This window comes from Myxine glutinosa, chromosome 4 (assembly GCF_964187855.1).
Source record: "Myxine glutinosa chromosome 4, kmMyxGlut1.1, whole genome shotgun sequence".
Classification (NCBI taxonomy): Eukaryota; Metazoa; Chordata; class Myxini; order Myxiniformes; family Myxinidae; genus Myxine; species Myxine glutinosa.
In genome coordinates, this window is record NC_136264.1 from 51,813,130 (window position 1) to 51,834,830 (window position 21,701).

Consider the following 21,701-nt stretch of genomic DNA (forward strand, 5'->3'; position numbering starts at 1 on the left):
ACATTAATCACACAGAAAGACAAACAGACACATAAAACAAATAACATCGGGAGCGGTAGACAAGATGGGGAGAGAGGGGGAAGGACACAAACACAACATTTGAGAGCAGGGACCGAGAGACATGGAGACATCGAGAGATCTGTGGGAGGGAGAGGGCTTTGGGGGGGAGGCATGTGAAGGGGGGGAGGCATGTGAAGGGGGGGGGGGGGGTGGGAGAGGTATAAACATATGGACACTGCCAGGATTTCCAGGAAATAAGTTGGAATTTCAAACAAGGTGGATCTGGGGTGAATTAGTGGGGGTAGAAAAGATCAAGGTTATGGATGGGGGAAGATAAGAGATGGTGGTGAACAGCTGTTTTAAAGACCTGGAGGGAGGAGAGGGATTGAAGGGAGTGTGGGAGTTTGTTCCACAGGCGGGAGAAAAGAGGAATGAAAGAGTGAAGGTGAGCAGAGAGCCGAGATTTCGGCAGTTTAACCATCAGAGGGTTGCTGGCAGATCTTGTGCGACCTGTAGGAATATTTGGGGGACAGAGCACAGAGAGAGCTGGGGGAGCAAGGCCGGAGAGGAGTCGGTAGAAGACAGAAAGACCACCTACCTGCCTGCGGTGAGTGAGTGAAAGGCCCTCAGAGATAGCTTCATCGCGGGAGATTCCAATGATTTTGAAAGCTTTGGATTCAACAGCGTGAAGCCGAGCCAGGTGTGAGGCAGGAGCACCAGCCCATAGGGGAGAACAGTATTCCATTGAGCTGCGGATGAAAGCCTTGTAAGTGGTGAGGAGCTCAGGTGTGCCGAGGAAGGACTTCGCACGACGGAGGATGCCCAGTCGGCGACTGGCTTTGGAGGCCAGCTTGGAAATGTGGTTTTCCCAAGAAAGATCATGGCAGATAGTGAGACCCAAAAGCTTGAGTGACAGAACTTCTTGGAGAGGATTGTTGAGAAAGTAGATGGGAGGGTTGTCCAGTCGATCTTTTCGGAGAGACATAGTAAGAGAGTGAGATTTGGCAGGATTGAAAGACATGTTCCACTTGTTTGACCAGTCTGTGATTTTGTCCAGGTCTTCAGAGAGTGAGGAGGCTGCAGACTGCCGATCTGAGGGAAGAGGAATGGAGCGGCAGAGAGTGGAGTCATCAGCAAAGAGATAGAGAGGATTTTCCAGAGAGTCAGAGAGATCATTGATAAAGACCAGAAAAAGCACAGGGCCCAGCACACTTCCTTGGGGAACTCCAGCCTGAACAGGAAGGGGAGATGAGAGAAATCCATTCAGGGCCACACGTTGACTACGACCAGAGAGGAAGTCCGCAAGCCATGCATGGAGATTTCCATGGATACCATAGGAGGAGAGTTTGGTGAGCAGAGCTGGGTGCCAGACCGTATCAAAGGCCCTTGATATGTCAAGGGAGACAGCTCTGATTTCCTGTTTGGCATTGAGGACCTCCATCCATTGTTGAGACAGCAGAAGCAGCATGTCCAGAGTAGAGTGACCTGGTCTGAAACCAAATTGATGATCAGAGATCAAGCCATTGGAGAAGAGGAAAGATTTCATATCCGAAGCAATGATGGATTCCATGACTTTGCTGATAATTGGGAGCAGGCTGATTGGTCTGTAGTTGCAAGGATCTGTTTTTGCACCTTTTTTGTGTAAGGCGGTAATGTTAGCTGATTTCCAGGATGCTGGCAGATGACCTTGAGCAAAAGATAGGGTGAAAAGAACAGAGAGAGGGTGAGATAGAGCGGCAGAGCAGGATTTTAAGACCCGTGGGCTGATGCCGTCTGGTCCAGTTGCAGAATCAGAGTCGAGGTTTGACAAAAACTCCTCCACCTTGTCAGGAGAGAAGGACACAGAGTCCAGGAGCAGTTGGGTTCGACTGGGAAAGGTGGGAACAGAGAGAGATGGGTTTGGGACTAAGGATTTCGAGGCGAACACAGAGTTGAGGCATTCGGCTTTGTCACGTGCGATGTCAACTGTGTGGCCATTTGAGGTAAGGGAGGGGATGGAGGGGGAACAAACACCAGAAACGGATTTGACCAGACGCCACCAGGATTTGGAGGAAGGAGACAGGTTTGAGAGTTCATTCTTGAGTGAGGAGAGATAGTGCTTCCTGGCACTCCTGAGGGTAGACACACACTTGTTCCGAGCTTGGTGGAAGGAACTGAGATTTCCTTCAGTTGGATTAGCCTTCCAAGAGGCAAAGGCAAGTTGTTTCAGGGCAACTGCCTCACCACAAGATTCAGTGTACCATGGACGGGAGGAAGGGTAAGACAATTGAAGGCGAGATGGGATAAATCTGTGCATGAGAGAGATCAGTTTGCTTTGGAAGAATTCCCAGGAAGAATTGATGTCAGAGGCAGTGGAGATGGGAGACCAATCCAGACGATTGATGGCTGCTTGAAGACCGTCCCAGTCGGCCTGAGTGAAATGCCAGACTCGTCGACGCTGAGGAGGCTCTCTGAGAATGGCCAGAGAGATGTCCACTTTGACAAGCACATGATCAGAAGAACCGATTGGAGCAGAAGAAGAGCAGCAGACATTAGCAGGGAAGTTTGTCATAACCAAGTCTAGAAGAGAAGATACTCCATTGGCTGAGATCCGGGTCGGGAAATTGACAGATTGTGTCAATCCCAGTGAGTCACAGAAGTCCTTTGCTGAGGTGCCATGACTAGTGAGAGAGGAACCCACACCCAACCAGGTGGCATGATGACAGTTGAAGTCACCACATATGAGGAAGAGAGAGTTGGGATGAGTGGATAGAAGTTGGTCCATGTTGGCAGACATTGAAATGTAGATGGAGTCATCACTGTTTGGGGGACGGTACAGAACACATATGAACAAAAGGTGGGAGCGGAGAGGAAGCCGTAACCAGAGGTACTCCTGCGGGTGAGGAGGAAAGAGAGCAGTGCAAGGAGAGTGAGGAAGAGAGTTTTTGACAAAGATAGCCACCCCACCACCAGGCCGAGGCTCAGGTCTATCATACCGGAGGAGGGAGTAACCAGGAAGAGATATTAAGGAATCAGAGACATCTTGAAGGAGGAAAGTCTCTGTTAAGCAGATCAAGTCTGGATTGTCAGAAGCAACCTGTATGGAGAGATCAGTCAGGTTTGAGCGAAGGCCCCGGATGTTTGAGGTCCATACCGTTAATGAAGAGAGAGGGGGAGCATCGGGTACAGGACAGGGGAGGGGAGGAGTAGGGTAAGATGAAGGATGAGAGGGGGAGGTAGGGAGAGCAGTTGATAGTGTTTCAGATGTTGCAGAAGAGTTCCAAGAAAGGGAAGGATGAGGAGGATGAAAAGTTTGCTGGTGAAGGGATGCGGCACAGTGAGGGGTTGTTTGAGGGGGGGCAGAGGAAAGTAGAAGGTTTGGGGGGGTGGAGGTATGAGATAGAAGGGAGACGAAGTGGGGAGGAGGCAGCTTGGAGGAGGAGGGGGGAGGAGAGAGAATTGGAGAGGAATGGTATGGGGGGAGAATTGAATGGGAGGGATTGGGGGGGAGTTTTGAAGGGGAGGAGTGAGGGGGGAGTTTAGGAGGGGAGGGGCAAGGGGGGAGTTTTGGAGGGAAGGGGAAAGGGGGGAGATCAGGAGTGGAGGGGCAAGGGGGGGGGATTAGGAGGGGAGGGGCAAAGGGGAAGTTTAGGAGGGGAAGGGCAAGGGGGGAGTTTAAGAGTGGAGGGGCAAGGGGGAAGTTTCGGAGTGTAGGTGCAAGGGGGGGGATTTGGATGGGAGGGGCAAGAGGGGAGTTTAGAAAGTGGATGATTAATGAAAGACGAACATTGATAACAAATTGGGTTTGTTGTGATTTTCAAGTTAGCAATCCGGTTCAGGATGATGGAGGAGGGATGGAATGAATGTGAATTTAGACCATGTAGTGAGGGAGACGTATAAGATATTGAATTTCTTTTTTTTGAAGTGGAATGAGTTGGAGAGGAAATTGAGAAAAGCCTTTTAAATAGGAAGAAAAACAGCGTGTTGTAATATACCACTGAATAAAAAACAGAAGGGGAAAGGTTAAACATATTTAAAAATATTTAAACAGAACTATGAACAATCTTATATGCACAAAAATACCAACGGGGGGAGAGCCGAGAGGGACCACCACGAGTCACGTGAACAGGGCAAACGGTGGATGACAAGGAGATAATGGGGGTGGGGCGAACAGCACACCTGGATAGAAAATACAGGATGAGACAACAGTACACGTGGAGAAAAGAAAATAAATGTTTTTGGTTTTTTTTTTTTTTTTTTTGGGGGGGGGGGGGGGTGGGGATTTAGAACGTTAGACAGTATTATGTTCGGGGTAGAAGGGAAAAAACCAAGAGCCAAGCAAAACACACTTAAGTTAACAAAACACCGACGGGGGTACAACTACAGTACAAGGCCACACACGAGGAGCAGAACACGATTAATTAAATACGAGTTACAGGAAATTCAAACCAAAACTAACTATAATCAAACAATATCACATGGACGATAAAATAACGAATTGAAATTTGACAATCTATCTGGGGAAATGGGGGAGAAACACGTGGTCGAAGAACGAACGAACGAATAAGAAAGAATAAACGAATGAGCACAAAGAAGGTAATGTCTTTTTTTTTTTTTTTTTTGAGTTGAGATTTACATAAGGAAGTAGGCTTTGGGGTGGAAAGACTGCGAAAACAGAGATTTCGCACAAAAGGTCACCCCAAATAGCTCAGGATGACCTGTTTTATACAGTATGATGCATCCCCACATGCAGCTGGTGGTGCCATCACTTTCCTGCAGCAGCTCTTCAGAAACTGCCATGTTGCCCTGGGTACCGCTTCATGACTGGGCACCCCTATAGACCAGACTTGAACCCTCTGGACTACTGGTTCTGGGGGGCTGTCAAGGGCTCTGTCTACGTCAACCACCCTGCCACACTGGATGATCTGAAGCAGGAGATGTCAGACTACCTCCAGGCAGTGCCACATGAGACCCACAGGAAAGTTGGACAGAACTTTGGAGTCAGGATCAATGCCTGTCTGAACCGCGGAGGGGCACACATCGAGACGTCAATTACAAGGATTTTGCGTAAATGCCAATTTCCGACCTTGGGCTCTCACCAACTCCAGTAGTGACCTACTGCAATAGCAATCAGTAATAGAAAATACCATGTCATAAGCTTTCAATAAATGTTTCGTTCACGTTCCTGAGGTTTCTGTTTCTTTGTAAATAAACGTTTGAAGTTGTATCACTCTTTTTGAAACACCCTGAATGTATATAAATACTATGCCATTTATATATATATATATATATGATTTTACAATCTCAGCCAACACTTTTTAGCAGGTCAGCCAGAACCCCTTTTTTCCCTATTACTCCCATCTACATGTTACAGCTGTCTGAAGAAGGCTGGGAGGGAACACCAGCTGTCCATGTGTAAAAGAAGATGCCAGTGCTCTGAGCAGTTCAACTGTGTGCAGTGAAAATATTTTCACCATCCTCTTCTGCATCTTATATGTCAGAACGGAACTGTCCGTATTATATTCATGAGTAGTGAGAAATCAATGCTGCCCATCATCATGGTGGAGATTATGGGATCACAGGACAGATTTCAGTCAGTGTGGAAATTTGCATCAGGAGTCAGGTGGGCAGATTAGCCTGATCAAGCTTTCCATTACAGAAGAAATAAAACTGAAAGGGAATTATATATGTCAGCATCATCATAACTCAGGTTGGCGGTGAAGAGGAAGAGTTGCAGACAAAGCTGCACCGAGTGCACATCCGTTCCATGGATAGTAACCAGAGTCAGGCTGATTCGGCTGGGGGTATACCCTGCATCAATGAAGGCATTGCCATGGTTCAGACGAATGACGTAGCCAAGCATTTTTAACTTCATAGAGGTAAACTACACTGAGGTAATTATTCAGTTGACCTACTCGTCAGCATCGCTCATGCTAAAAGACACTGTGGAGAGACAAGAGAAGTTGGCAACTTGGTAGCAGCATACCAGTCCCCCTTGGTTGGGTGGGTGATATTTGGAGCTACACCTGTATATGAGTTGCTTCAAGCCAACAGAGTTGCTTCAAGCCAATGTGAAGCTTTCAATGCCAGTAGACATGACAGATTTTTGGACTAAAGAGTCTATGAGAGTGAATGCAAATGCTCCATCAATGTGTGCTGAGCAAGGTCAGCAAGTTAGAGGAAGACGAAGTCGAGATCATACAGAAATCCTGTCAGAAGGTCAGTAAACAATGGCTCATCCCATAAGTATGGGACAGGGGAACAAGGGAACAAACTTACTTCCTGACAACAGAGTGTAAGCTGAGAGAATGCTCTTTGCTCCAGAGTGGAGATTATCAAGGAGTGTTGAACATATTGCATAAGACGTCAAATGAAAGATGGATGAGATGAAATTGTCTGGACTGTCTGAAGAGAAAATGAAATCACACATTGCCCAGTGTACGACATCTCTCACCAAACAATAGGGAGACTATTGAAGAAGAGGACACCTATCAGAATTGTCTTCAACTCATCTGCTGTAATCCAAGGTCGTTCACTGTTTGAATGACTACTGGACAAAAGGGCCAGATCAACTGAACAGCTTGTTTGGAGTCCTTCTACGGTTCAGAGAGCATGCTATGATTGCTATGGCCATATCTGGAAGCATTGAAAAAAATGTACCAGAGAGTGTTGATTCCAGAACATGATCAACATGTTCATAGATTCCTGTGGAGAAATTTACAGACAGATAGAAGCTGTATGTGTACATAAAGACTGTATTTGGCTGTCGTGACAAAGCCTGCATCAGCTATGGCTCAAACGGGATTGAGGACAGCAGAGGAGAGAGAAAGCAGATATCCAGATGCTGTAAGTGTTCTGAACCCGAATAATTGCATGGATGATATCTGTGACTCAGTTCTTACAGTGACAGAAACACAGAAGCTGACGACTGGCATGGATGAAGCATTGGCAGAGGGTGGATTTGAAGTTAAAGGCTGGCAGTCAAATGAGCTTTCAAGGGGAAGATGTCATTGGTGAAAAAGGGGGGGGGGGGGGAATAAAGCCGCTAGCAGCCCAGACTGGAGTGGAGAAGGTGCTGGGAATGGTGTAAGATGAATTCTCATACAGGGTAAAGGTAATTGTGAACAATAGTCTCCTTGAGGACGAGCAAAACCTGAACGGAAGCTGACAAAGTAGCGTATCCTGAGTGAAGATAGCGATGGGGATGCAGTGACTTTGGCAACAGGAGACAAGTTGGGATGAAGAGCCCCTGACAGCAGCGCAAACTGAGTGGATGAAACTATTCCGAGGAATGGAAGATCTGAAAGATGTCACATTTCAGAGCATCTCACCCCATCAAAATTTGTTGGATTTCTGACACTTTGCACATTTTCTGATGCACCTGAAGATGCTTTTCGTGCCTGTGCATATCTCAGATGGCGTCTCAGTAATGATGAATAAGATGTCCGATTCATCAAAGCAAAGTCGAGAGTAGCACCACTGCAGTAGCTGACCATACTGAGACTGAGTTACAAGCTGCAGTGATGGCTACCAGACTCTGCACAACAATCATGGAAGAATTGTGACTACAGATAGGAAAGGCTGTCTTTATGTCAGATAGCATGATTGTGTTGGCATGGAATAGAAAACAAACCAGAGGGTTCAAATCATTTTTATCTGCAAGAATTGGAGAGACCCAAAGTAATTCAAATCCATCCCAATGGAGACGCACCCGGAGAACTGAATCCAGCAGATGACGTTTCACGAGGCATACCTGCCTGGCTGCTCAGTAGCAGATGGAAGCATGGACCTGACTTCCTTTGCTCACCGGAAGAAGACTGGCCAAAGGATAAATCAGTGCCTGACCAGACAGAAGTTGGAATAGAGTGGTGCAAAGTCCAGTTGGTGTGTGTGATAGCTGACCAAGATGCAATTGACTGTAAATACTGATCCAATTGGAGAAATCTGAAGGGAGTCTCTGCTGATAGCCCATTAGACCCTTCCAAATAGTCTTGATAGAGGTGAATTCAAGACATTGCGACCCTTCTTTGATGAGGAGGGAGTCATCAGAGTTGGCGGTAGTGCAGATGCATCTATGATGTCCTTTGAATTAAAGGATCCAACACTACTTCTGCATATCCATCGGATATCTGTACTGATTGCCCATCAGATGCACCAGCATGGGCAGACTGGAGTGGCAACCTCGCCAAGTCTATCAAGTTCAGATGTCTTTTGCCGAGAAATAGAGCATCGAGTAGAATATCAGGTGATGGCCAACTTAACTAGACATCGCATGGCACAACTTACTCCACCATTCTACTACACATCCTGTGATTACTTTGGTCCATACCTTGAGAAGGTTGGACACAACAAGATGGCGAAACACTATGGAGCCATCTTCACATGTTACAAACATGGGAGCAGTTCATCTGGAGCTGTTCAACCACGCAGTTCATGCAAGTACTACGCAGATTTTTCACAATCAGAGGACAACCAGTATACATGCTCAGTGATAACGAGACACAACTGGTAGGTTCAGAGAGAGAGCTATGACAGATGACAAAGGGATGGAGTGATGATCAACATCGAGAGTTTTGTGCAAAGGCAGGTACGGAGTGGAGGTTTATCTTCCCAGCAGGGCTACGCCAGATGACTAAACAGAGTCCCGAGTGAAAAGCTGTAAGTTTGCACTGAAAATGACCATCAGAGATCAGGTTCCAACCATGTTTGAGCGATACACATGCCTGATGGATATAGCAAACTTACTCAACCAGAAAATATATTAAAAACCACCACGGACAAAAATAAAGTAATCGTGGCGGAAAACCAAAACGAGACACATAAGGAGGTTATACGCCATATGAGAAACACAAAGTCCTTTCTTTTTGTGGGGAAAAAACTGTTTGGTAAAATAAACAACAATTTACAATATTTTGGGAAAATAACCAACAACAAAAAGATGATGATGCATTCCACATAGATATGAAATGATAAAAGCCTTTAATAATTATTAAATAAGGGATATTTCCTCCAGCATGGGAGTGCGTTTGATGAATCGGTTGCTTTTGGTCAAAGTGTAAGTGAACAACAAACTGAATTACATCAGTGTGCCGATATATATTTGACCATACCTGAAAAAGTTAGTTTTGCCTGAACAACAAATGATGGACTGCGCGATGTCCAAATGTGAACATAGGTTATTAATGGTAGTTGGTTCTCTCTCAACCTCCCTTACCCACACCTCACCGAAATTGTAATGAAATAATGCAAATAAGCATTCAGACCAAAAGCTTTACCTTCTCGGTGCATAGATCTGTTGTGGTGTCATGTCTCTTCTGTGTGAATATTATTGTAAAAACTGCATGTGAGCGGCTGCTTGTCTCATTCATGTTAGTAGCAGCCACCGTTCTGAAAATGCAAACAGGAATCGGGTATAAATCAAATTACCTTACGGTGTATGTGAGTGACAGAATGGCATTATCAGCATAAAACACCAAAATCAATAGCCGCACAAATTCAGAACACACCAGGTGGTTCAAATGTCAACAATGCAAGCAACATCAATAATTGTAATGCAAGGTCAAAAGTTAAGGACAGGCCAGTTGTAACTCACATGAGGATCATATTATATATATACACACACGAGTATATGTACATATATAAATATGTAACATATATATATAAATACGTAACTCATGTGTATATGTACAGTCACGTGAAAAAGTGAGTACACCCCATCTAAAGTTTTGACTTTTTCAACATATTTCAACATACATCTATTTGATCTTCATTTCAACAATATTTATAGATAAAGGTGATATAATATAACAAATATCATGAAACATTTACATTTTGTAGTCCATTGTATCATTTAAAGAAACATAAATGCAAATTTCGCATGTGGAAAAAGTAAGTACACCCCTACATTTATCACTACTTCAAACACCTAAAATTAGAATCAAGGTGCACCAGCTCAGGGGCAAATGATTAGAACATCGTTAGAGAGGATCTTGGAGGAACCTGTCTTATTTAAACCTCAGACATTTAGTTTGGTTTTCTCTTTGTTGTTGAAGTGTGCGGTGTTACCATGCTGAGATCAAAAGAGCTCTCTGAGGCCTTCAGAAAGAAGGTTATAGATGCCTACAAGTCTGGGAAGGGATTAAAAAAGATCTCCAAACAATTTGAAATCAATTATTCGACTGTCCTATTATTATTATTCGATCATCTACAAGTGGAGAAGATTCCAAACAACTGCCAACTTGTTCAGGCCAGGTCGCCCCAGCAAGTTCAGCCCGAGAGCAGACCGCAAGATGCTGAAAGAAGTCTCGAAGAACCCCACAATGTCATCACGGGACCTACAGGTAGCTCTTGCCACTGATGATGTCAAAGTGCACGAGTCTACCATTAGAAAGAGGCTGCACAAATTTGATCTACATGGGAGGTGTGCCAGGAGGAAACCTTTGCTGTCCAGAAAGAACATCAGGGCAAGACTAAAGTTTGCCAATGAACACCTCGGCAAAGACCAGCACTTCTGGAACAATGTGCTCTGGACAGATGAGTCAAAGGTAGAGCTGTTTTGCCACAGTACCAGAAGACATGTTTGGCGAAAACCAAAGACAGCATTTGACCACAAGAACCTGACACCAACTGTAAAGCATGTTGGTGGAAAAATGGTTTGGGGCAGCTTTGCTGCATCAGGGCCTGGGCAGCTCACCATCATAGAATCCACTATGAATTCTTCATTGTACCAGAGGGTGCTTGAGGATAATGTGAGGCCATCTGTCGGAAAGTTGAAGCTCAACCGAAGGTGGACCTTGCAACATGACAACGACCATAAACATACCTGTAAATCCAACAAGGAATGGCTGAAAAGAAAGAAATGGAGGGTTCTGGAATGGCCAAGACAAAGCCCGGATCTAAATCCCATCGAGATGTTATGGGGGGACTTGAAATGAGCTGTGCATGCAAGAAACCCCTCAAACATCGCACAGCTGAAATAATTCTGCATGGAGGAGTGGGCAAAAATTTCTCCCAGTCAATGTCAGAGACTGGTAGACAGTTATAAGAAACGCCGACTTGAGGTTGTTTCTGCCAAAGGGGGCAATACCACCTATTAGAGCCAAGGGTGTACTTACTTTTTTCACATGCGAAAGTTGCATTTATGTTTATTTAAATTATGCAATGGACTACAAAATGTAAATGTTTCATGACATTTGTTATATTATATCACTTTTATCTATCAATATTGTTGAAATAAAGATGAAATAGCTGTATGTTGAAATATGTTGAAAAAGTCAAAACTTTACATGGGGCGCACTTACTTTTTCATGTGACTGTATATATATGTATATATATACAGTGCATTCAGAAAGTATTCAGCCCCTTCACTTTTTTCACATTTTGTTATGTTGCAGCCTTCTGCTGAAATCGTTTAAATTCATTTTTTTCCCTCATCAATCTTCACTCAATACCCCCATAATGACAAAGAGAAAACAGGATTTTAGAAAGTTTTGCAAATTTATTAAAAATAAAAAACTAAAATATCACATTTACATAAGTATTCAGACCCTTTGCTATGACACTTGAAATTTGGCTCAGGTTCCTCCCATTTCTCTTGATCATCTTTGACACATTTCTACACCTTGATTGGAGTCCACCTGTGGTAAATTCAATTGATTGGACATGATTGGACCAGACAGAAGCCAAACAGTTCAATATTGGTTTCATCAGACCACAGAATCTTGTTTCTCACAGTCTGAGAGTCCTTCAGGTGCTTTATTGCAAACTCCAAGCGGGTTTTCATGTGTCTTTCACTGAGGAGAGGCTTCCCTCTGGCCACTCTGCCATAAAGCCCAGATCGGTGGAGTGTTGCAGTGATGGTTGTCCTTCTGGAAGTTTCTCCCATCTCCACACAGGATCTCTGGACCTCAGCCAGAGTGACCATTGGGGTCTTGGTCACCTCTCTTACCAAGGCCCTTCTCCCCCGATTGCTCAGTTTGGCAGGGCGGCCAGCTCTAGGAAGAGTCCTGGTTGTTCCAAACTTCTTCCATTTAAGAATTATGGAGGCCACTGTGCTCTTGGGAACTTTGAAAGCAGCAGAATTTTTTTTTGTCGGCTTCCCCAGATCTGTGCCTCGACACAATCCTGTCTCTGAGCTCTGCAGGCAGTTCCTTCGACCTCATGGCTTGGTTTTTGCTCTGATATGCATTGTCAGCTGTGAGACCTTATATAGACAGGTGTGCACCTTTCCAAATCATGTCCAATCAATTGAATTTACCACAGGTGGACTCCAATCAAGGTGTAGAAACATCTCAAAGATGATCAAGAGAAATTGGAGGCACCTGTGCTAAATTTCAAGTGTCATAGCAAAGGGTTTGAATACTTATGTCAATGTGATATTTCAGGTTTTTCTTTTTCATAAATTTTGCAAAACTTTCTAAAATCCTGTTTTCTCTGTCATTATGGGGTGTTGAATGTAGATTGATGAGGGAAAAAATGAATTTAAACGATTCCAGCATAAGGCTGCAACATTACAAAATGTGAAAAACGTGAAGGGGTCTGAATACTTTCTGAATGCACTGTACACCGGAGACGTATGTCGGACCTCCATAATTTGGGGGTACCACAGACCCTCCACGGGGTGCTACGGGCCACAAAATTAGGTGCCACATTCAACTTTTCCGCTAGTGCCACTCGGCGCAGTTTTCAACTACGTCGTCTGACTCTCCCGGGGCCCTCAGCATTGGTCAGCGGTTATCATCGCATAGTCCAAACTCATATCTACGGTCTCTATAATTCGCAGGCACCCCAGACCCTCAGTGGGGGTGCTACATAGCACCACAGTAGGTCCCGCGATCACAACAACAACTGCACGCTTTGTAAGCCAATGACCAGTTAGAAAGGCAGAAAACAGAAGTGTAACTGTTTACTTGTAAATGTACTGTATTTAATCTGATTTGTCATGAAGTTATTTCATTAGGCTTTATATTTAATTCAGCATGTGAGCAACGAGGGGGCAGCAATTTGCCATCTCGCCCAGAGCGTCAATTCTCCTTGATACACCACTGGTTACATGTCAGTAATACCTGTGAAAAACATGTACCAATCAACATTCACTGGATGCAAAAGTATTCAGTCCCTTCGGTCAGTACTTGGTGGTAGCACCTTTGCAGAAATGACTGCTATGAGAGGCTTAGAGTTGAGTTGCATAATATACATGATGTAGAGAAAAGTAAAGTGATTAAAGATCATATTGGTCATCAGAGAATGGGGATGGTTCAAATGAAATCCCATTATCAAACAGATGCAGGGTAACACAAATGGCAAAATATTCTGGAATCTGGAAGAAACTTTGGTGAGTATATCACAAAAAACTAGTGTGTAATGTAGTTTCCTCCTTATGCTAATAGGCTGCCTTTCCTTCTGCATGCATAAATAGCTATCACCTCCGAGAGTTTGGTTTCATGACCTTTCACTGCAGCAACAACATTCTTTCCTTTAACTCTTAAATGTGCAGAACATTTTCCAACTGCGCCTACTTTCTGCAGAATTTCAGAATGTGTCTCTCTTTGTTGAATATCCGTTGCTTCCCTTGTTAATCCCACGTAAGCCTCTTTTGTTCTATTCTACTCAAATGTCAAGTCTTGTAAATGTAAGGACTTGTATTGCTTGGATAACTCATATGGTACAACACCATCAATGCATTTCAATGGGATTACAAAATTGAAGGACAAGGACAATGACACAACAAATTATTGTCGGACGTGGGGATCGAATCTGCACACTCTTACGTGTAAATCTTATGCAAGCACAAGTATATAATAAAAGACAAAACTGAATATTCACAATCATTGTAACCATCTCAGCAGTCATTTTCACCCTGACTGCACAATCTACTCAAATCATTCTCAACCACTTTGATATGTGGGGCAATGACATTAATCACAGGTTTGTGTGACCAACAGGCAAATTCCATACCTCGCCTTGTTTCCTGAATCCATGAGGTCCTCAATATCACGGTAAGTTGTGACAGCGAGTTTGGACAGGTCCTCAACATAAGGTCCAAGCAGGGGATGCTCACGGACACGCAAGTGACCTTTGTTTTTGGGGTTGAGGAGGTCACGCACACGTTCACAATAGATCTCCATATAACTCACCTGTGGAGCATGAATACATCATATTGGAGGCATTTGAACCAAGTCTTTACTAAACACAAGTTTGCTGTTGGTAGTCAATTTGTAGCTCTGTATGTAGGCAGGTCTATAATCAAATGCCGTTTCATGGTGATAATTAAGTGTTCTCAACTGCGATATACTTGACATTAAACAGAAGTGCTGCAGACTGCTAGAAGTTAAAAGCTTTTTCATATTTTGAAAACAACATCCACTTCGTTTTTATACCTCCACAGAGTAGGAGATTTCAGAATTGCAATTGTTATTGATGCGGAAGAAAAGATCTTCACAGAGCTGTGGGATGGTATGACAGAAAACAAAGGGCAAAAATAAGTACAAACAGATCATGAAATAGCAAGCATAAAGCCTTTCGTTATGTTATTCACTTGGAAGAGACAGAAATCAGTGATTAATCATAGTCGAAATCACAATGGAAAGTAAATAATGTAGCTTAGCAACATGGCCAATAATCTTCTTCTTCTTCTGTTTCCTTTATAAGGGGTGAGGTCCAATGGTACCAGTCTTCTGCCCTGCCTTGACAATGATACTCCCTCTGTCAGCCAACTTTCTCCACTCTCCAAACACCCCCACCATATTGATATCCCTCCTCACACAATCTTCCCATCTCAACCGCAGCCTACCTCCTCCTACCTTGCTCCCTCAACCTATCCACTCTCACTGCCATTCTCCCTTCCCCCATTCGCATCAAGTGTCCAGGCCACTTTAGCTAGCTTTTTACAAATTTAGCCATGGGGCTTGGAATGACGATCATGGAAGCAAAAGTGCACACAGCCATTTGCAGTTAGCCAAGGAACACTTTCAGCTCATTTTTTATTTCATCAACTTGCAGGAATATGTAATTTTGTTCAGGGTGCTGGCGATTGATCTTCCACCAAAAATCATTGCAAACATTCCTGTGGACATCTCAAGGTGCTGCGTATCAGATGCACAAGGAAATTCTCCCTTTCACCTGGCTTGTGAGGAAAAGCGTACTGCTGAGGCCAAGCTGCTGGTGCGGCACTGTGCAGATCTCTCACTCCGTAATCATGAATGACAAACTCCACTGGACCTGGCACCCATGGGTCTTGCCACCCAGCTACAAAGAATGACTGTAAACTGAATTCCCATTTCCTCAAGCATCTTGAATCTCAGTCTTCTATCTGGCCATCAATATGTCTTTTGCAAGGCAAGATCTACCGGTGATATCCTTTCTTACATTATCCATGTCTGCGCCTCTTCTCCGAGAGATTTTGGGGGAATCCGTAGTTGTAGATCTTGATATCTCAAAAGCTTTTGACAGAGTTTGCCATCTGAGTCTGATATCCACGCTTCCCTCTTTCAGCTTTCCCTCCTTCACTGTGCTCTCTCTCATATCGAGCTTTCTCTCCGACTGCTCTAATCTCCGTAATTGTTGATGGTTCAACATCTCCATACTTCCCCATCAGCAGTGGTGTCCCTCAGAGTTCTGTCCTGTCTCCAACACTATTCCTTCTTTTCATCAATGACCTTCTTTCTTCTACAAATAACAAAATTCCCTTGCATGCTGATGACTCGACCTTACATTCCTCAATGGTTTTCACATCTGCTCCATCTTCCCTCACTCGATCTGCATCTTGTTTGATCACAGCCACCTCCATAAAATTCGGATTTGGACAAGATATACCAGTGGGGGTAAATGTAATCAGGTTAAGTTCAATACTTCTAAAACTCAGGTTCTTCCCATCTCTCTCTAAAACTCCTCTCAACTCTCTAATCTCCTTTGAAAGCTCCACAATTACACCATGTGATACAATAAACCTACTAGGTATTACCCTATCATCAAATTTGTCATGCAATCCACACATTGCACAAATAGCTAAGTCTGCCTCGAAGAAACTGGGAGTCCTGTTCAGATGTTGAAGATTTTTCTCCTCTGAACAGTTGCTTCAACTATATAAATGATTGGTTCGTCCTTGTATAGTGTACTGCTCTCACATGTGAGGCGGTTCTAGCTCCACATACTTACTGGACAGAATTGAATCCAAAGTAATCCGGCTTATCAACTCTCCCAATCTGACCTCAAACAGCGACCCACTCAAATTGTGCCACAATGTTGGCTCTGTTTCTCTTTTCTACAGATATTACTTTGGTTTCTGCTCTGAGAACTTGCTGCTTGTGTACCTCTGCCATTAGCAAGACGGAATACTCGACAAGTCATGACATCACATGATTATTGTGTGGCCATTGGCAACTCAAGGGTGGGCCATTATGACGTTTGTTTCTTCACTTCCTCTGCCAAAATCTGGAACTTTTTACCATCTCATGTCTCTCCAAACACTTATGAATTTCCCTTTTTCAAAAAGCAGAGTTTTTACTTCCTCAAAAACTCTGAGACTATTTTCTCTTTCTTCAATTTTCTATCAATGCAGCTCTTTTAGTTAAGGCCTGGCCTCGATGAAGACTATATAGTTCGTGACTGGAGCCTTCAAAACAAAAAAGATAACTCGCCTACTCTTCACCAATGACACTTTGGGATATTTTACATCCACCAACAAACAGCGATGGCAGACGGGTCTTCTTGCTTAATGGACAGCACACACATTGATGCTTTGTCCTGCAGGCAAAACACCAGGGTGACAGTTTATAGTTGGATCAAGATTTGAAGCTGCCATGCTCGACAGCTCAACAGCGAGTGCATATACAGTACCTCTCAGCGATTCCGCCAGTCCACGAGTGCACATAGCCAGATGACATAATAATTAACCCATTTTAGGAGAACGTGCTGTAAGTTTACTTGATCCATATGTATCTATCTATCCATCAATCAATCTATTCATATCCTTGGCTAGCAAGGGTTAGTAATTATTACTTCACATTATCTGCATTAGAGGTGGTGAATGACACAATGACACTAGGTTCTTCTCTTGAATGAATGAATGAATGATCGTTTTAAGGCCATTTTCCCCGCTAGAGCGGGGGTTGGCCTTGCGGGCCCCATGACAATCATGGTTCCCTGTTTGAGGCAATGTTTTTATGGCCAGATGCCCTTCCTGACGCCAACCCTTGGTCGCCTCTTACGATGCGCAGGGATACGGTGCACCTATTCTAAACCGGGGTACACACCGGGATCATTCATCCCAGCAAGCTGGTACTCAATTTGCCGACCTCGGAAGGATGACAGGCTGAGTCAACCCCCCTGGCGTTAATTCAGCAATCGACCAGGATTCGAACCCAGGATCCTAGGATCCCAAGCTGGCACCCTAACCGCTAAGCCAACACCAGGCTAAATCTCTTGATGTCTTGATGTCAAATATTGTTGCTTCCATGATCGTCATTCCAAGCCCCATGGGTAAATCGTTTGGCCTCTTGGTCTGATACTACATGTCCACCCTGAAAATAAATATTTTGTAAAAATCATTCTTTCTTGTCATTTGACCAAAACACCCACTTCCGTTTTGGATCTTCCGTTGAACAATTGCTTTCTTTATTTCACTCGTTTCTAAAACCTTAGCATTCGTGGTTGTAAAAACTGTATTTTCAACAATTGCCTGTAAACGCCAACAAAACTTGATCCCATAAACTGTAAATACACTGTACACCAATAGAGGCCTGGAGTCCATAATAAAGTATTTGTAGTATATGAAAAATGAGGTGCGCTCAACAGTTGAAAGGGTCAAAATACTTTTGTTAAATGTCCCAGTAAAGAGAAGTGACTTCTCTCTCACTGGCTTCCCCTCAATCCGTATTAATGATGAAGCTGTTTAGAAAGTGAAGCCAAAAGATTGGATTAAAATTAATTGATTTGCACAATTAATCCAAGTGATTGTAAGAGTGATTAAAAGCATAAACTCGAATTAACTGAAAAATTTGATTGACCCGAGATGCATAGCAATAAAGTTGCAAGATGATTCAACACAGTTACACCAATTATATGGTTAATTCAAAATTATCGTCATGGGGTCCGACTATTAATTATTACAAAATATGTCCTGGATGCTGACGTTGAAAGTCGACTTCAATCACCAAATACTGTAGCGACAAAGAGAAGATTTTTATTGCGTGATACTCTTCTCACGTGGCAGGGCCTGGATTGACAATGGGAGGGATGAAGGCTTTGTGATAAATATTTATTGTCATTGGATCACTTTGGCTATAGGTGGATTGCCATTGCAGCTCAGCAAAGATCCACTAGAGTGGCAGGCTTCAAATAAAAAGTTAATTGATTAATGAGTAAATATACCTTCTCCTCACTTTTACCTTCTCATCTATTATGCAGTATTCATGCATTTAAAAGCCTGATATGTTTCCCAGAATTTTTTTCCTGTTGTTCTATTTTCTCTTCCTATCAAACACCATACCATCCTATTACCCATCCTTGATGGTTACATCAGATAAATGTTGACATTTGATTGCACATAGGGAGTGTGCTCTCACCTGTGGGATAATCCCCTCCTGTCCCTTCTCTTGTTTTCCCATCATGGTGTACGACTTTCCCGCCCCCGTCTGGCCATAAGCGAAGATGCACACGTTGTAGCCCTCAAAGGCATGCTCCAGCATCTCCTCTCCAATGTCTTTGTATACCTGGCGCTGGGATGCGAAGCTCGGATCATTTTGCTGCAGCACCAGAAGTTGTGAATGGAAAAGAAGAGGGAGGGAAGGGGGTTGTGTTGGAAAATACATACATCAATACAATTATTGCAAGTTCAATAACTATATTAATCATAAACACCACGTATAACTGTATATACAGTATAATACCACATGGGAGTATCTTATATGGTGGAGAGATGATGTGGTTTGAACTTTGGGGTCATGAATGAATGAATGAATGAATGAATGAATGAATGAATGATCGTTTTAAGGCCATTTTCCCCGCTAGAGCAGGGGTTGGCCTTGCGGGCCCCATGTCAATCATGGTTCCCTGTTTGAGGCAATGTTTTTATGGCCGGATGCCCTTCCTGACGCCAACCCTTGGTCACGCTCTTCGATGCGCAGGGATACGGTGTACCTATTCTAAACCGGGGTACACACCAGGATCATTCATCCCAGCAAGCTGGTACTCAATTTGCCGACCTCGGAAGGATGACAGGCTGAGTCAACCCCCCTGGCATTAATTCAGCGATCGACCGGGATTCGAACCCAGGATCCTAGGATCCCAAGCCGGCACCCTAACCGCTAAGCCAACACCAGCCTATAATGAGAAGAATATGCCATAGAACACAAAAGCAAGCGGGTTGCTTTATTCAACTGGACCAATCAAACACATTGGAAAGATGTATTTTGACAAGCCACAAAAGGCACCAAATATACATTTTATTTACTTTTTGGGCGAGTAAAGGTTAGATAATTATATAGGAAAGGAAATGGGCAAATGAAAATGCAATGGAAGTTCTACAGAGCTCAAAAATTCCATCTTTTCATTAAAATTTTCCCCCATGATATAAGCATGACACTCAAAACCATGGCTAGAGTAGACCATCGCCAAGACGAGTAATAAATGATGTGTGCCCATTAAGACGCGTGCCCAAAATGGTGCTTTGGGCATGCTACTCTGGCTTAGTGGAATTCGGTAAGATGATTGTGCCATTTTTTGTATACATGATCGAGGCTCGTGGAAGAGCTAGAGCAGAATGTAACGGAAAAAAATGGAAAAGGGGTGGAAACACCAACAGCAGAGTATAAGTGAGAGTGAGATCAAGGGGACGGGGGAGAAGAACACATTGAATGAACAAACTGCACACAAGCTGAATGAAACACTGCAAGAATATGCAATCTAAAGTGACGAATGACCAAAAGCCCCACATAATTCCTTCCCCACATCCCCAACCATTACTGTCCCCAAGTAAGATCCAGAACTCACGGTTGTGTGCGACCAGTATGAGTAATCAAAGCTAAACGTCTTCAAAGGCTCTTTTGGTTGCTTAGGGTTTGAAATAGCTGCAAAACAAAACATACAATGATTACGATTGGTTATTTGTCTGTGAACAGATGTTGAGATCATCACAATTCACGATTTGTGAAGAGATCAAACTATTTATTCCAGACATCATTATTACCTCTGCTACCGCAGGCTGACATTCATCACTCAGGGAGTGAGGAGCGGGAGAGTGTTAATAGGACATTCATCACAGCCTTTTCAGATGCTGAACTGTGAACAATATGCATGTTACTAAGAGGAAGATCAGAAAATAAAAATTCTTGACCTCCCCCTTCCTCTCTCTTCTTTCTTTTGATCAAGCTGTCTGGGGTACGTATTAGGCACGGGCCATGCCAGGAAACAAACTCTAAGGTCTCTTCGTCTCTGCGTGCTCCGATTCCTTGCATCTCAAGCACTTCTTCCAATATGGGCGTTCTATTTCCTCAGCACAGCTGCGATGGCTAATCTATGTAGCAAGAACAAAAAGGGGTTCCTGGGAGACCCTGCCCTTCATATGGGGATAACTAGCAAGTAACAACATAGTGTTTGCACAGTTTCGCCATGCTCAAACACAAACCTTCCTTCCTTCTTTTTTGCATCACAAACCTTCCTGGTAGTTCCCTTAATCCACTGTTGTTGGTCTCATTGAAATCTGTTAATTCATTCTCAAATTATAGGATGACAAACAGACAGACATGGCTCCTTTTCTCATATACATGTAAAATTAATAGTTCAATGCTGAAATTTTGAGCATTGATATTTTCTACACTGAACAAGTTGGACAGGAAGTGACATCAACACTGGTCAAAGCATTTTGAAAAAAAGAAAAAGAAAAATTGTGGCCAAGATAGTCACAAGCGCTGTAGAACAGAGGTGCATCATAACATTCTTTGTGAAGGAGAACATAAAACCAGCTGAATTTCACAGGAGACTGTGCTTTAATTTAGTGATGACATCACTTGTTCGTCTTTGAAGTAGGTGTATGTTTAAGTGGTGGAACAAGATTAGAATCAAAAAAATTGCTGTAAGTTGGTAAGCAATCTCAAGCATTCTCTTATGTAACTAAATGATGTCACAAAAGGAGAAATTAAACGTGTTGAACAGAAAAGAGAGAGAACCACCATATTACATTAACATTGCAAATACTAAACAATTCTACAACAAGAGGGAGAATTGCTTTGGAATGCATGCTCCCTTCCAAGTTTCAGTTCAATATGTTAAAGGGTAAGGGGGAAAGTCTGGAAAATTGGCCCATGTATAATATGTGATATTTTCTCCAAGTTCAAAAAGGGCATAATTCCGTGAAAAATTGGTGAAACGCCCCGGAACTCTAACTTGTTCTGCAACTTATAATAAAGCCAGGTATCAATTTTCAGTTGAATATGTTAAAGGGTATGGAAAAAAGTGCAGAAAACCACAGGTGGGGAGGACAGATGGATGGACGGACAGACAGACAGACGGATGGAGAGCAACCCTCTAGTCCCATCTGGGTAGGGGACTGAATGAATGATCGTTTTAAGGCCATTTTCCCTGCTAGAGCGGGGGTTAGCCTTGCGGGCCCCATGCCAATCATGGTTCCCTGTTTGAGGCCATGTTTATATGGTCGGATGCCCTTCCTGACGCCAACCCTTGGTCACGCTCTTAAGATGCGCAGGGATACGGTGTGCCTATTCTAA

At 43.5% G+C, this 21,701-nt stretch overlaps 1 protein-coding gene across 2 annotated transcripts in view; it reads right to left on the bottom strand.

Moving 5' to 3' along the window:
- The window catches only part of LOC144888127 (kinesin-like protein KIF1C), a 270,641-nt gene that overhangs the window by 58,599 nt on the left and 190,341 nt on the right, over positions 1 to 21,701 (bottom strand). For both annotated transcript variants that reach the window (XM_068112313.2, XM_078775707.1), the window contains exons 3-7: positions 19,969 to 20,045; positions 18,543 to 18,722; positions 14,358 to 14,423; positions 13,936 to 14,114; positions 9,255 to 9,366 (exon numbers count right to left, since the gene is read on the bottom strand). In XM_068112313.2, the coding sequence (XP_067968414.2) occupies positions 9,255 to 9,366; positions 13,936 to 14,114; positions 14,358 to 14,423; positions 18,543 to 18,722; positions 19,969 to 20,045 (614 nt within the window). The remainder of the gene's footprint in view (positions 1 to 9,254; positions 9,367 to 13,935; positions 14,115 to 14,357; positions 14,424 to 18,542; positions 18,723 to 19,968; positions 20,046 to 21,701) is intronic.